We start from the raw sequence: 15005 nt of genomic DNA on the forward strand, positions 1-15005 counted from the left end.
AGAATTTATTTTTGATTGTTCAGGTTCACCATCAGCTTTTAGTAGTATTGCTTGAAACGATCAGTATAGGGCTAGGAATTGCCAGGGACCTCACGATACGATATTATCACAAGGCTTTGGTGCCGATACGATGTATTGCGATTCCATACTATGGCTTTAATGTGATTCGATGTTCCAAATATATTTCTCCCCATATGTCTGCTGCATAGAGACGAGAGAGCCATGGGAAAATACGTTTTGATGGACATGCAAATAAAAGTGCTGAAAACTCACATCATTCGGCCTGAAACTGCTAAACAGGCGGAGACCAAGTCAGCCATTGTTATTTTTCAGACTTAACTAAGGCAAGCTGTACTATAGTTACTAAGGCAGGCTGTACTATGGTTACTAAGGCAGGCTGTACTATGGTTACTAAGGCAGGCTGTACTATGGTTACTAAGGCAGGCTGTACTATGGTTACTAAGGCAGGCTGTACTATGGTTACTAAGGCAGGCTGTACTATGGTTACTAAGGCAGGCTGTACTATGTTTACTCAGGCAGGCTGTACTATGGTTACTCAGGCAGGCTGTACTATGGTTACTCAGGCAGGCTGTACTATGGTTACTCAGGCAGGCTGTACTATGGTTACTCAGGCAGGCTGTACTATGGTTACTCAGGCAGGCTGTACTATGGTTACTCAGGCAGGCTGTACTATGGTTACTCAGGCAGGCTGTACTATGTGTTAACTCGAAATGACACAACGACAAGGTTCCAGTTTAACAAAGTTTACTATACTGTATGAACACACTACAAGGTAGCCATTACACTCACGGCTAGGTCCATCCACGAACTAACTTCCTGCGCAGCCGCACTCTTGACTGAGTGATAGCCCCGTAATAACAGAAATATAGGGATACTTAAAACATGAACTTAACAATCTCCCCCTTTTCTTTAAAGGCAAATTAAACATCAACAACATAATTAAATGTCCAAGTATTATTTAAGTTCCCCATTACAAATGGGTTGTGTGACAGTTTTTATTTGTATTACTCAAGCTGCCACTTTCCATTACTGAGAGCCTGTATGAGCACAAGACCGGATGCTCCCTTTTTAGTCAGACAGTCAGCAAGCTGTTCCTTTGTGGTCGACCACAGAATCCGCTGGATTCTCTGTGCTTGAATAAGTTCCTTGATGCTGCTAATCTCAAGACGAAGTCTTTTCTCTGTGACAGACTTGGTTGACTTCAAAGCATCAACTAATGAGTAGTTGTCAGTGACACAAACTACAGGTAGAATGTGCCGTTTTGTCTCACCAGTGGTAAGCTCTGAGAACAGAGTTGCAAGAAAGATCGCATTGTCAATTCCATCCGCAAGAGCAAGTGTTTCTCCAGCAAGTGTGCTTCGGACAACCCTTCTGATCCTTTTTGACTGCCAACAGATAGGCGAGAATCTTCCTCCTTCACTCTTTAACACGATTAGATGTCCACCTTGTGTGCCTCCATCTGTAAGGTTCCCTAGCGAAGCATCACTGAAGACAACTAGTTTCAAAGAGTCATCTTTTCCAACATGCTGAAACTTTAAAGTCACTTGTTGTGATTTCAGTTTACGAACAACTTTGTTTGCCTCATGAATGGTTTGTACAGTGGCGTGTTTTGTGTTAGATGCCAAGTTGCAACCATCAAACATTACATCAGGTCTACTCTGTCTAGCAACCCATAAAATTTGTCCTATCTTTGACCTCAATTGATCAGCTTCAATTCCACATAGAGGGGAATTCCTTTGTACGGCTCTTGAAGAATCCATGTGAATGGGTTGAAGATTCTTGATATAGCTCTCCTGTTGCATCAGTATTGTCCCATCAACTGTAATAAACTCTATGCCAACATAATTTTTGTTATCATGCTCCTCACGGCCAACCTGGAAAACAGATTTGAGGTGTGGAATCACAGTTGTAGCAAAGGTCTGTGAGCCACCCCAGATGAAGTCATCAACATGACAGGCAAGTACTCCAGTCACACTGCAGTCTTGATCAAGCCAATAGAAGACTGCAGGATCCACTTGTGACAGTTTTCCACCTGTATTCAGCATTGTTGCCTTGACTTTGTTGTACCAGTAGAGTGATGCATCTGCCAGTCCATACACACACTTCTTTAGTTTCCACAGTGTTCCTTCGCATTTAGCTTCAGGCGGAGGTCAGATGTGAATGTCCCTTGACAGCTCTGTTCCCTGCAAAAATGCAGATTTGATGTCTATGGAATTAAGTTTCCATTTTTTTCTGGCAGATCACGGACATCAGCAATCTGAGTGACTCTGAGGCGCATGTCGGTGAGTCTTTTGGGAGTTGTTTAGCAGCCAGCTCCTCAAAACCTCTAGCCACTAGATGTGCTTTAGGCACTATTCCAGTTAAGGACTCTTTAAGGGTACACACCCACCTTGTTGAGACAAATTTTTTGGCCAATGTCTGTAACTTCCTCAAACACTCAATTTTCCCTCCAATTACTGAGCTCATCTAGCTTAGCTGAGTCAAATGACACGTCCTTTGTTTCAAGTACATCATCATTTTGAATGTCATTCTGTTTTTCTCGTTTTTCCATTGGTTCAATTCTGAGATTATCTACAAGTGACAGGTCAGCTGACCCTGTTGTACCAGAAAGTGTAACTGGTTCAGAGTACTGCAAGTTGTACCAGTTCTGGTGTTTTCCTTTGGCTTTTCCTGCTCGTCCAATGACGGTTGCTGTATGTGGAATACCACTTTCTCTGTCCATGTATTTAACAGTTTGTCCAGTTTTCAGATTGGAACATCCATGTTGTCTTAACACATGTGGCTGTTGTTGAATGTTTTCCTCATTTGAACGCTCAACAGTATTATCTGTGGCATGTTTGAAGGTCTCTGCTCCATTTCCTGTGTCAGTTTCAGTGTCCATATCATTGGATATGACATCTGGTAGGTTTGTGTCTGTTACTGTCTCCTTTTCATTAGGATGATTCTCAGCAACAGCCCCTCTATCTTGTTGATCATTTACTTTCCGCAATCTTGAGTGATGCACCCTGACAATGATGCCTCCGTGCCTCACAAATATCACCACACCATCTTGGCCAATGACTACACCCGGTCCCTTCCACTCTTGACAGTCAACTCGTTTGTAGTACACTTTGTCTCCAGTTTCGTACTTCTCATCGGTGGGTCGTAGCTGTTTACGCAGAGCCCTGCGAATTCTTTCTGAGCACTCTGCTTCAGTGAACGCTTTTCTCGCTGCATGTAGTGCTGACAGGTGCTGTCCCACCCATGTACTCACACTGGCCCCTTCTAGTGCTGGTGGCTTGTCAACCAGTACAGAGGGAAGATTAGGGTTCTGCCCGAACACTAGTTGGTATGGGCTGTAACCATGAACATTGTGCATTGAGTTTTTTGCCATCAAAGCCCAATCTAGGGCTGTGTTCCAGTCACATCCATTGTCTTGCTTCACTTTCAGCATGATCTCTGTGAGTGTTTGATTATGTCTCTCCAGAAGTCCATTGCTCCATGGACTGTATGCAGCAGTTGTCTTTACTTCCATGTTGAATTTCTCTGCCATTTCTCTTATTTCATTATTATTGAATTCTCCTCCATTGTCACTGTACAATTTCTGGGGAGGGCCATGCACACTTACCCAGGAATGCATGAAGTGCCTGACGATGTCACTGGGTTTCTTTGTATTCACAATGCTTCCAGCGCTGAAGCGTGTGAAGTGGTCGATTATGTGAAGGTACCACACACTTGGTGCTAACTCATGTAGATCTACAGCCACTGTTTCATTGTACTTGGAAGCTAGTGGCAAACCAACAGCTGGTTTGGGCTTAGGTTTACTGTATTTTTGACATGTCTCACAATTGTTAACTATCTGCTGTAGAATGGAAATACTCTCATCATTATTCCCTGAACTGCTGAGTAACTTCTGAAGTCTGTCAACTGTAGCATGTCCAAACTGTTTGTGAAGCTTTAACAATACTTTGTGTTTTTCTTTTGTGTTCATGTTCTCTGTGACTGTCAGAATCTCCATGTGCTCTGTGTCCGTCCGAATCTAATTTTTGCATGGACTCTGTGTGATGTCTTTGTCTAAAATGTTTACACAATAGTGGCCTGAGGTAGTAAGTTCAAGAGTCACTGGTTGTTTAAACATCACTGCCTTGTCATTTTTTATGTCTAGTACAGCCCCTGCCTTCTTGAGGGAAGCTTTGCTTAATAGTAAGGGGATATCTGTAGGGACCACCTCTGTTTCAATGTGACACTTAGTCTGACCAATTTTTGCTGGTATCTTAACTCTCTTGGTAGAATGGACAATTCTCCCATCTCCAAATTTGAAAGCTCTGTTGCTTGGTGTGTCAATCATATTTTGTACTTCTTTCATATTTAGTTCACTAACATAGCTATCAAGCCATTTTGCACCACACACTGTCCGTGTACATGCAGTATCAATCACAGCAGATCCTAAGGATTCAACTATAAAAATCTCAGTATCAGAAGCAGATTCATTTGAAAACAGTGTAATGTTACACTGCTCTATATCTGTGTTTACATTTTCCTCTGTTAGTTTAACTTGTTCATTTTTATGAGGACAGTCTTTAACCCAATGGTAAGTGCTTTGACAAACAGCACATTTTGATCTCCTTCCATATTTGTCCAGTGGATTTGTTCCGGGAAATGGCGCCCTCTTCAGGTTGTCTTGAGAACGTGACTTTTTGGCGCCTTTTCTCTGCTGCTCAGTGTAATATGCTCCGTCACTCGATTGCATTCCATCTGTTAACGGCGCGACAGACGTCTTTTCACCAAAAATTATTTTTAGTGCCGACTTCATTGATGCAAAAGTCAGTACAGTACAAGCAGTAAAAGCCAACTGTTTCTCCCTACCATCTAGACAGGCAGTATCTAGCAACTTGAAAGCTAACACTGCATCCGGGAGAACCATGTCGTACTTGCGCATCCTATTGTACCTTTGTTCGAAATCAATGATGTAGTCCGTCATTGCAACCGAAATATCTCTCGAAACACTGTCAAAGTTTGAATATGCCTCGTAGACACGGTCTTTCTCTTCTTTAAGAAATACAGAATCCAGTGCTCTGATCAAAGTTCCCATACCATCATCATTGTTCAAATCCTCAACGGATATTTCCAGTGCTGTATCTCTCGCTCTTCCCTCGAGCGATAATACCACCGCAAGGCTGTACTATGGTTACTCAGGCAGGCTGTACTATGGTTACTCGGGCAGGCTGTACTATGGTTACTAGGGCAGGCTGTACTATGGTTACTCGGGCAGGCTGTACTATGGTTACTCGGGCAGGCTGTACTATGGTTACTCAGGCAGGCTGTACTATGGTTACTCAGGCAGGCTGTACTATGGTTACTCAGGCAGGCTGTACTATGGTTACTAAGTGAAGGCAGGCTGTACTATGGTTACTAAGTGAAGGCAGGCTGTACTATGGTTACTCAGTGAAGGCAGGCTGTACTATGGTTACTCAGTGAAGGCAGGCTGTACTATGGTTACTCAGTGAAGGCAGGCTGTACTATGGTTACTCAGTGAAGGCAGACTGTACTATGGTTACTCAGTGAAGGCAGACTGTACGTCTGTGTTTACCCAGATTATCAAGATGAAATAACACTATCCTACACTTGATTCGGCTATAGTATTAGTTTTTAAAATGTAGGCTAATATAACTGATATCTGAGTATTTTTATGGACCAGAGAAACAGCCTTACCAATGTGAAAATCATCCTGCAGCCATGACAAAACAAAATAACTAGGCCTAATACTGTTTTGAACATTTTATTTAATGAGATTGTTTTTGGCTTTTGTAACAATTTCACATAAGAATGACATTATGCACTAAATTATACTGTATATTGCATTCATCCCACCAATTGACCCCCTTTCCCAGAAAACAAAAATACACAATGCAATCGTATATCAATGACTGGACGATGTGTCATTCTAGACATCGCCAAACCCTAATGTGAGGATTCCAGGAAAGATTAATTGTGAAAGTTCTCCAGTCCCATCTATCTTTCTTAAACAAGGAAATAAAACTGGTTGACATGCCTGTACTGTGATTTTACATGTCTCTCCTCTCCTCAGTGCCCCAGCCCTCGGCGAACTCAGGCCTCAGCACCCAGCCCCACCATGCCAGGTCCCTTCACGGGGCCCCCTCCTCAGGGGACCTGATTCCTGGTGCCTCCCCCAGGAAGAAGCCCCGCAAGCAGCAGCACGTCATTTCCACAGAAGAGTCTGAGATGGTGGAGACCAACAGTACAGATGAGGACAGGGCTATGGGCCACAGGCCCCTGGGCAGCAGGGCTAAGAGGAGAGAGTCCCCTCCCAGGGAGTATGTGGGTGGGTGACTACCCCTATACCATGCACAGTTGCACTCGCCAGGGTGGTGTCAATTCCATTTCAGTCAATTCAGGAAGTAAAGTGAAATTACAAGTAGTAGCAGTTGTGATACTAGTGCTTTGCTGTGATCATGTCTCAGATGAGGAAGGGGTGCGTTACGTCCCTGTCAGGCCACGCCCACCTGTCACTCTGCTGCGTCACTATAGGAACCCCTGGAAGGCAGCCTATCACCACTTCCAGAGGTACAGCGACATCCGGATCAAAGGTCAGTATTGGTCCAATCAGAACGCTGAACAAAAAACTATGCTCTGATTTGTGTATTTTATTTTTAAATTCTCAGAACGTCCTTTTTTTTCTACATCTTATGAAGAGGTTCTGACTAGCAAACATAGTGTATTTGGTTAAATATGTTCTGGAACGCATATAAGGTGTTATAAGCATGTGTGAGCCTTTATAATGTGTTATTATGAGGCTTCTAATATTATGTCTCTCTAAGTATGTTACTATTAACTTATTTTACTCACTGATTTAGAACTCTGGTTGTATATGTCAGAGGATAAGTTGTTATAAGCTTTTAGGTCCCGCTTTAAATGACATTCAGCTTATAAAGGCTTCGTAATGCCTTCATAAGCACTACATAAATGTGTTACAAAGCATCTATAACCGTATGTCATGCGTTATAAAAGGTTCATAAATGTGGCATAACTGTGTGATGTAATCACCAGTGTCAAATGTGACGTAACCCACTATGTCAACTATGATTTAATGGTGTCCTTTATAAAGGGTGATGTGTTGTGCTGAAGGACGGCACACTCTTTGAAGTGATGTTAGTCACATTACAGCTAATCTCGTTCCCAGACACTTCCAACCACGTGTGCGGAAGGTCTGATGGACCGACGCATGAAACCTGGCCTTTATTAGTTCCGGTTACGTTTAAATTAACATTTTGTGGAAATGCGCCGAGTTTAGCAATAATTCAGACTTTTGGACTGAGTTAACTAGTGACTGACACATTCTTTACTCAGTAAGGTCACTCCTATACAATTCTATGGTCACTCCCACTAAGGTCATCTCTGAATGGTTGATATCCCAGGCTCATACACTGAGTATTACAAAACATGACATAGACTGTCCAGGTGAATCCAGGTGAAAGCTATGATCCCTTATTGATGTCACTTGTTAAATCCACTTCAATCAGTGTAGATGAAGAGTTAAAGAAGGATTGATTTTTATGCTTTGAGACAATTGTGACATGGATTGTGTATGTGTGCCATTCAGAGGGTGAATGGGCATGACAAAAGATTTAAGTGCCTTTGAACGGGGGTATGGTAGTAGGTGCCAGGTGCACCGGTTTGTGTCAAGAACTGCAACGCTGCTGGGTTTTTCACGCTCAACAGTTTCCCATGTGTATCAAAAATGGCCCACCACCCAAAGGACATCCAGCCAACTTGACACAACTGTAGGAGCATTGGAGTCAACATGGGCCAGCATCCTTGTGGAACGCTTTTGACACCTTGTAGAGTCCATGCCGCGACGAATTGAGGCTGTTCAACTCAATATTAGAAAAGTGTTCCTCAGTCAGGTCTATAACAGAACAATATAACTATCCAAACCGCACGGTGCTGGACCCAGTCAGGTCTATAACAGAACAATATAACTATCCATACCGCACGGTGCTGGACCCAGTCAGGTCTATAACAGAACAATATAACTATCCATACCGCACGGTGCTGGACCCAGTCAGGTCTATAACAGAACAATATAACTATCCATACCGCACGGTGCTGGACCCAGTCAGGTCTATAACAGAACAATATAACTATCCATACCGCACGGTGCTGGACCCAGTCAGGTCTATAACAGAACAATATAACTATCCATACCGCACGGTGCTGGACCCAGTCAGGTCTATAACAGAACAATATAACTATCGATACCTCACGGTGCTGGACCCAATCAGGTCTATAACAGAACAATATAAGGAGCCGTACCACATGGTGCTGGACCCAGTCAGGTCTTTAACACATCCACTCCCCCGCTGAAAGATCAGCCTTGTTGGCACCATTGTAACAGGTTGTAATTAAGCCCTGGTCTCCAGCATGGGAACAGAATAGGTAGTCTGTAGTCTCAGGTACTGTAGAACTGCTCCAAATCAACTGGGTTCTGACACACACACACACACACACACACACACACACGCCTCTCAGAGCAGCCTACAGGGTGTGCTGCAGTAAAAGTATTGTAGGGGAATACTCAGTAGGCTCAGTAGAATGTGTATATACGTTGTCATTTCATATGAGGCTCTGAATAGTAGTATTGCTGGCCCACAATGCCCGTCACTGTCAAGGAAGAAGATTAAAAACAGCTTTTAAAAGGCCTCGACAATGTTTTTTGATGTTGTTGCTATGCATGACTGCGCTTTAGAGTTATCCTGCAGCACAGCATTGTGGGGGAAGTTGAGGTCAGGATTAATATTGACTACACAACAAAGAGTGAAAGAAGTTTGACCATCCGAGAAATGTTTTAGAGTAATATAATTATGGGCAATTTAGCGAACTCTTTTATCCAAAGCGACTTAGTCATGTGTGAATCAATTTTGACATATATGGGTGGTCCTGGGAATGGATCCCACTATTCTGGCGTTACAGTGCTCTATCAAGATGCATGATGGGATATAAATGCTTTGTGAAGCCTCAATTTAATATGATTTACAATGTCTTTATTAAGTAGTGCTTATGCCACCCTTTATAAAGCACAAGTTTATACCATATTTTACATAGTGGGTTATGTCACATTTTACATTGGGTGGTTATGCCACATTTATAAACCATGACGTATGGTTATAGATAATGTATTTTATGTAGTGTTTATGAAGCCTTCCTAAGCTGCATGTCATTTAAAACGGGGTCAGCTTGGTCATGTCTTATAATATATGTCTGTTCCAGAGGAGAAGGAGTCGTTACAGGACGTGGCTAACCAGAGGGGAGTAGCACGACGAGCTCAGGGATGGAAGATGCACCTGTGTGTCGCTCAGCTCATGGAGCTGGTGAGTACCGTTGGGCATACGTCTCTCACTTCTCATTTGCAGCCACCAGAGGACATATAGTGACGTTTTAATTAGTGAAAAAACAGTGAAATGTGTATTTCATATTTTGGAGCTTGTATTATGCAGTACTTATGTCAATGTTCCTTAAATGTCTTGTTGAACCCTTAAGTCTTGCCTTGACCCCTGACCTCTAACCCTGTTCTGACCCCTAGTCGAACCTTGAGCATGATGTATATAGCATACTGACGTCCCTCCAGGCTGATCTGTAACCTCAGACCCCTAGTCGAACCTTGAGCATGATGTACACTGAACAAAAATATAAACGCAACATGCAACAATTTCTAAGATTTTAGTGAGTTACAGTTCATATGAGAAAATATATATTTTTTAAATAAATTAATCTGGTCCTAATCTATGGATTTCACGTGACTGGGAATACAGATATGCATCTCTTAGTCACAGATACCTGCCTCAGGATCTCGTCACAGTGTATCATGGGGCGGCAGGTAGCCTAGTGGTTAGAGGGGGGAGGCGGGTAGCCTAGTGGTTAGAGGGGGGAGGCGGGTAGCCTAGTGGTTAGAGGGGGGAGGCGGGTAGCCTAGTGGTTAGAGGGGGGAGGCGGGTAGCCTAGTGGTTAGAGGGGGGAGGCGGGTAGCCTAGTGGTTAGAGCGATGGGCCAGTAACTGAAAGGTTGCTATATCGAATCCCCGAGCTGACAATGTAAAAATCTGTCGTTCTGCTCCTGAACAAGGCAGTTAACCAACTGTTCCTAGGCCGTCATCGAAAATAAGAATTTGTTCTTAACTGACTTGCCTAGTTAAATATATGTTAAATACAAAATAATTCTGTGCATTTAAATTGCCATTGATAAAATGCAATTGTATTCGTTGTCCGTAGCTTATGCCTGTCCATACCATAACCCCACCTCCACCATGGGGCACTCTGTTCACAACGCTGACATCAGCAAACCGCTCGCCCACACAACACCATACACGTGGTCTGTGGTTGTGAGGCTGGTTGGACCTTCTGCCAAATTCTCTAAAATGACGTTGTAGGCAGTTTATGGCAGAGAAATGAACATTCAATTCTCTGGCAACATCTTTGGTGGACATTTCTGCAGTCAGCATGCCAATTGCACGCCCCCTCAGCACTGGAGACATCTGTAGCATTGTGTTGTGCGACAAAACTGCACATTTTAGAGTGGTCTATTGTTCCCAGCACAAGGTGCACCTGTGTAATGATCCTGCTGTTTAATCAGCTTCTTGATATGAAATATCTGTCGGGTGGATGGATTGTCTTGCCAAAGGAGAAATGTTCACTAACAGGGATGTAAACAAATGTGTGCACAACATTTTAGAGAGAAGCTTTTTGTGCATCTGGAAAATTTCAGGGATTTTTTTTTCCCCGGCTCATGAAACATGGGACCAACATGTTGCATTTTATATTTTTTGTGTGTGTGTGTGTATATAAGAAGTCAGATCAGCCTGGAGGGACGTCATTCTGCGCATATATATATATAGTATGTGTGAGTATGTATGTATGTGTATATATATATATTGTGTGTGTGTATATCTATATATATATATTGTGTGTATATATATATATATGTGTGAGTATGTGTGTGTATATACACACACACACACACACACACACACACACACACACACACACACACACACACACACACAGAGAGAGATAGATATATATCTATATAGATATATATCTATGTTATATATTGTTTTCCCCCTTCATACGATGATGTTACAGCCTTGTTTTCCCCCTTCATATGACGATGTTTCCAATTCGTACAACATGTTTGACATTTTTACGTGCTTAAGAATCCATTCAACCTCTGCTTTTTGACAAGAAGTAACTTGAACTATATATCTATATAGATATATATGCAGAATGACGTCCCTCCAGGCTGATCTGACCTCTAACTTCTGACCCCTAGTCAAACCTGGAGCATGATGTATATAGCAGACTGACTTCCCTTCAGGAGGGGATAATCCCTAAGAAGAGGGCCGGGGTCGACGACGAACTGCACCGCATTAACGAACTCATACAGGTTTGTGGGTACAGTAACGGTACATGTACAATAAAAAAAAATAATCTTTATTTAACTAGTCAAGTCAGTTAAGAACAAATTCTTATTTACAATGACGGCCTATCAAAAGGCGTCCTGTGGGGACGGGGGCTGGGATTAAAAATGAACGTCAAAACACACATCACGGCAAGAGAGACAACACTACATAAAGAGATACCTAAGACAACACAGCATGGTAGCAACACAACATGGTACAAACATTATTGGGCACAGACAGCAGCACAAAGGGCAAGAAGGTAGAGACAACAATACATCATGCAAAGCAGCCACAACCATCAGTAAGAGTGTCCATGATTGAGTCTTTGAATGAAGAGATGGAGATAAAAACTGTCCAGTTTGAGTGTTTGTTGCAGCTCGTTCCAGTCGCTAGCTGCATCGAACTGAAAAGAGAAGCAACCCAGGGATGTGTGTACTTTGGGGACCTTTAACAGAGTGGGACTGGCAGAATGGGTGTTGTATGTGGAAGATGAGGGCTGCATGTCCCAGTTTAGGTCACCAAGCAGGACAAATTCAGACTTAGTGTAGGGGGCCAGGAGAGAGCTTAGGGTAGGTAGGGTACAGGCCGGTGCTGAGGACAGGTAGGGTACAGGCCGGTGCTGAGGACAGGTAGGGTACAGGCCGGTGCTGAGGACAGGTAGGGTACAGGCCGGTGCTGAGGACAGGTAGGGTACAGGCCGGTGCTGAGGACAGGTAGGGTACAGGCCGGTGCTGAGGACAGGTAGGGTACAGGCCGGTGCTGAGGACAGGTAGGGTACAGGCCGGTGCTGAGGGCAGGTAGGGTACAGGCCGGTGCTGAGGGCAGGTAGGGTACAGGCCGGTGCTGAGGGCAGGTAGGGTACAGGTAGGGTACAGGCCGGTGCTGAGGGCAGGTAGGGTACAGGCCGGTGCTGAGGGCAGGTAGGGTACAGGCCGGTGCTGAGGGCAGGGTAGGGTACAGGCCGGTGCTGAGGGCAGGTAGGGAAGGCCGGTGCTGAGGGCAGGTAGGGTACAGGCCAGTGCTGAGGGCAGGTAGGGTACAGGCCAGGTAGGGTACAGGCCGGTGCTGAGGACAGGTAGGGTACAGGCCGGTGCTGAGGACAGGTAGGGTACAGGTAGGGTACAGGCCAGTGCTGAGGGCAGGTAGGGTACAGGTAGGGTACAGGCCGGTGCTGAGGGTAGGTAGGGTACAGGTAGGATACAGGCCGGTGCTGATGGAGGACAATAGCACCCAGCAACAGTCAACGAAGAGTTATTTGAAAGTTTAATGCTTAAAACCATCGAATCAAATTGTTTGGGGACAGACTTGGTGGAGACAACTGAGCACTGAAGGTGATCCTTGGTAAAGATTGCCACTCCCCCACCTTTGGAAGATCTGTCTTGATGAAAAAGGTTATAACCAGAAAGGTTAACATCAGTGTTCAAAACACTTTCTTAACCACTTCATCATATAGGTTAACTCATACAGGATGTGTATACTGTAACAGTACCAAATATATCATATAGGTTAACTCATACAGGATGTGGGTACTGTAACTACCAAATATATCATATAGGTTAACTCATACAGGATGTGGGTACAGTAACCGTACCAAATATATCATATAGGTTAACTCATACAGGTACGTGGATTGAGTGAGTGAGTGAGTGAGTGGTTAAGCACTTGATGACATTTATTGTCCTTCAAGAGGAAATCCTTTTTGACGGCTCACATGTTACACAAAAGTCGCAAGTTTATTTAGCACAGTCACAGTTGGGGGTGGGGAGTCCAGTTCATTTCAGTACATCGATTTTGTTTTTATACTCAGTGATACTCAACAGTGTGATACTTGTGATACTTCTACAGTGTTGTCATGTAGCACCTAACTGAATGTTGGTTCTGTGTGCAGGGTAACATGCAGCGCTGTAAGCTAGTGATGGACCAGGTCACAGAGGCCCGGGACACTATGATGAAGGTTCTGGATCACAGAGACAAGGTCCTGAAGCTGCTCAACCAGAACGGAGATGTCAAAAAGTCTAACAAACTGAAACGTAAAGATCGGGCCTAGCCTGGGCTTCCTGTTCCATCGCCAACGTCATGGATCTGTTCGTTAAGAGCATGCAATGTTTTTTAAAAACGTTTTGCAACGGGAAGGAAATGTAAATGTTTTTCAGTGGACAAGTCAAGGGGGGGGTAGTCCCTCCCTGTTTGTGTTTGTTTGTTTGCTGCTTACGTGCCTAATGAACACGACCCACCTCTACCCTGCTCTACGGGAGGACAGGGTGGAAGTGATGCTGGGAGCTAGAGGTGGAACTGTTGGTACTATGACAGCTACTCACCCACACCCTCTATCTCTGTCTGAGCACTGAAGCTGGGTGGACAACATAACTAGAACCCTCCTGTTGCTTAAGTCAGAACTCACTGTCTGGAAAGAAATCCCTCTAGGAATATGTTCTCACTGAAGAAGACAACACTCTGTCTTCCGAATGGCACCCTATTCCCTATATAGTGCACTACTTTTGACCAGAGCCCTATGGAACCCTATTCCCTATATAGTGCACTACTTTTGACCAGAGCCCTATGGAACCCTATTCCCTATATAGTGCACTACTTTAGACTGGAGCCCTATGGAACCCTATTCCCTATATAGTGCACTACTTTTGACTAGAGCCCTATGTGTCCTGAACAAAAGTAGTGCAATATAAAGGGAATAGGATGCCATTTGGAAGACAACACTGCCTGATGGCCCCTTCTTTTTTTTTAAACTTTTTACAGAGCTCAGGTCTATCGGTTTTCCTATTTTAGAGTTTATTTTGGTATCGTTTAGTTCAAGTTACTTCTTGTCAAAAAGCAGAGGTTGAATGGATTCTTAAGCACGTACAAATTTCAAACATGTTGTACGAATTGGAATTGGTAACATTGTCATATGAAGGGGGAAAACAAGGCTGTAACACATCGTATGAAGGGGGAAAACAAGGCTGTAACACATCGTATGAAGGGGGAAAACAAGGCTGTAACACATCGTATGAAGGGGGAAAACAAGGCTGTAACACATCGTATGAAGGGGGAAAACAAGGCTGTAACACATCGTATGAAGGGGGAAAACAAGGCTGTAACACATCGTATGAAGGGGGAAAACAAGGCTGTAACACATCGTATGAAGGGGATGACGTTGTTCAACAATGTCTCGCTTTGGGGCCGTTACTTTCACAACTACTGGTAGAAATAAAACCTTTATGACGCATCTTTAATACGCCGTATTTATTTAGAACTTCCTGTTCTGTTTCCATTTTCAGCATTTATATTGTCTTGCCTGTGTAATAAATGATGTGGTGCCAAATGCCAATTTTTGTTTCAATATTTAATATTTCTTATAATGGAAGGTGGGGCACCCTCAACAGACTTAATTGTACTGTATGTGCAAAACTTTAATCATGCTGAAAATATTGGAGGAGTGTTTATTATTTTCAGATTTATTTGATAATGAATGAGAGTCTGTATAATAGAGTTTTACATGCAGAGATGTTTTGAAATGGCTGACTAGCATAGTGGG

At 43.6% G+C, this 15005-nt stretch overlaps 1 protein-coding gene across 3 annotated transcripts in view; it reads left to right on the top strand.

The window, feature by feature from the left end:
- The window catches only part of LOC106560624 (histone deacetylase complex subunit SAP130), a 40805-nt gene extending 26007 nt beyond the window's left edge, over positions 1 to 14798 (top strand). For 2 of the 3 annotated variants that reach the window (XM_014123678.2, XM_014123679.2), the window contains exons 16-20: positions 6089 to 6343; positions 6483 to 6608; positions 9289 to 9389; positions 11344 to 11457; positions 13362 to 14798. In XM_014123678.2, the coding sequence (XP_013979153.2) occupies positions 6089 to 6343; positions 6483 to 6608; positions 9289 to 9389; positions 11344 to 11457; positions 13362 to 13520 (755 nt within the window). In that variant the 3' untranslated portion in view covers positions 13521 to 14798. The remainder of the gene's footprint in view (positions 1 to 6088; positions 6344 to 6482; positions 6609 to 9288; positions 9390 to 11343; positions 11458 to 13361) is intronic. The other variant, XM_014123680.2, reaches the window with a different exon arrangement.
- The last annotated feature ends 207 nt before the right edge of the window (positions 14799 to 15005 follow it).

This window comes from Salmo salar, chromosome ssa10 (assembly GCF_905237065.1).
Source record: "Salmo salar chromosome ssa10, Ssal_v3.1, whole genome shotgun sequence".
Taxonomy (NCBI): domain Eukaryota; kingdom Metazoa; phylum Chordata; class Actinopteri; order Salmoniformes; family Salmonidae; genus Salmo; species Salmo salar.